The sequence below is a fragment of the Lactuca virosa genome, chromosome 1, assembly GCF_052849685.1.
Source record: "Lactuca virosa cultivar CGN04683 chromosome 1, Lactuca_virosa_CGN04683_v6, whole genome shotgun sequence".
Classification (NCBI taxonomy): Eukaryota; Viridiplantae; Streptophyta; class Magnoliopsida; order Asterales; family Asteraceae; genus Lactuca; species Lactuca virosa.
The window spans coordinates 179747004-179748081 of NC_136426.1; the positions used below are offsets into that span (position 1 = coordinate 179747004).

At 42.1% G+C, this 1078-nt stretch overlaps 1 protein-coding gene across 1 annotated transcript; it reads right to left on the reverse strand.

The window, feature by feature from the left end:
• Positions 1–333: 333 nt before the first annotated feature.
• Positions 334–807, reverse strand: LOC145124660 (uncharacterized). Its single transcript, XM_079060081.1, has one exon. The coding sequence runs from the start codon at positions 805–807 to the stop codon at positions 334–336; it is 474 nt and encodes a 157-aa protein (XP_078916207.1).
• Positions 808–1078: the final 271 nt, after the last annotated feature.

Below are 1078 nucleotides of genomic sequence, written 5' to 3' on the forward strand. Positions count from 1 at the left end.
CAATGCGGCTTCAGAATGGGCCGCACCCTGGTCGCTCCTTGTGTTACGCGGGCCGCATGAGAATCAAGCTTCCAAGCTACGCGGGCCGCGTGGTCTTCCTGTGGTTCAAAAATTGGAATTTTCTAAAACTTGATTTTTTTAGGCCAAAATGATCCCCGTAAACAAAAGTTTGGAATAAAACGGGGAACGAAGGGTGAAACCTTTCGAAATATTTATTTTCAAAATCCCAAAAACGCTTTTTAAAACAATTTATTGAATTTGAGAGGGATGAAAGCATAGCTTTCCAAAAATGCCCTTCTTTAACGTCTTTGGCGAGACGTCCTCTTGCATGCTTCAATACATAGGGAGATCTAAATGGATGATTTCAAGAGCATTAGCATTGAAACCTTCATAGAATGGCTTCAAACGGTGCCCATTGACTTCAAAATTTTGTCCCGTCTTTTCGCTTTGAATTTCGACTGCTCCATGGTCAAAAGTCTTGATCACAACAAAAGGGCCAATCCACCTTGATCTTAACTTACCCGGGAATAACTTCAATCGTGAATGGTAAAGTAAGACTCTATGTCCCGGTTCAAAATGCTTCCGGGTGATGGACTTGTCATGGAAAATTTCCGTTTTCTCCTTATAAATCCTTGAGTTTTCATAAGAGTCATTTCTCAATTCTTCTAAGTCTTGGAGTTGAAGCTTCCTATGTCTTCCCGCCTCATCAACATTGAAATTGCATTGTTTGACCACCCAAAATGCACGATGCTCTAATTCGACGGGAAGATGACATGGATTTCCAAAAACCAACCTAAATGGAGACATGCCTATCGGGGTCTTGTAAGCGGTCTGATAGGCCCAAGGCATCATCAAGCCTCAAAATCTAATACTTTCTTGTCGGATTCACTGTTTTCTCAAGAATACTCTTCACCTCACGATCTGAAAACTTCCGCTTGACCATTTGTTTGGTGGTGGTAAGCGGTTGAGACACGATGGGTCATGTTGTACTTTCTCAATAAAGCCTCCATCATCTTGTTGCAGAAATGCATCCCTCGACCACTAATCAATGCCCTAGGCACACCAAATCTCACAAAGA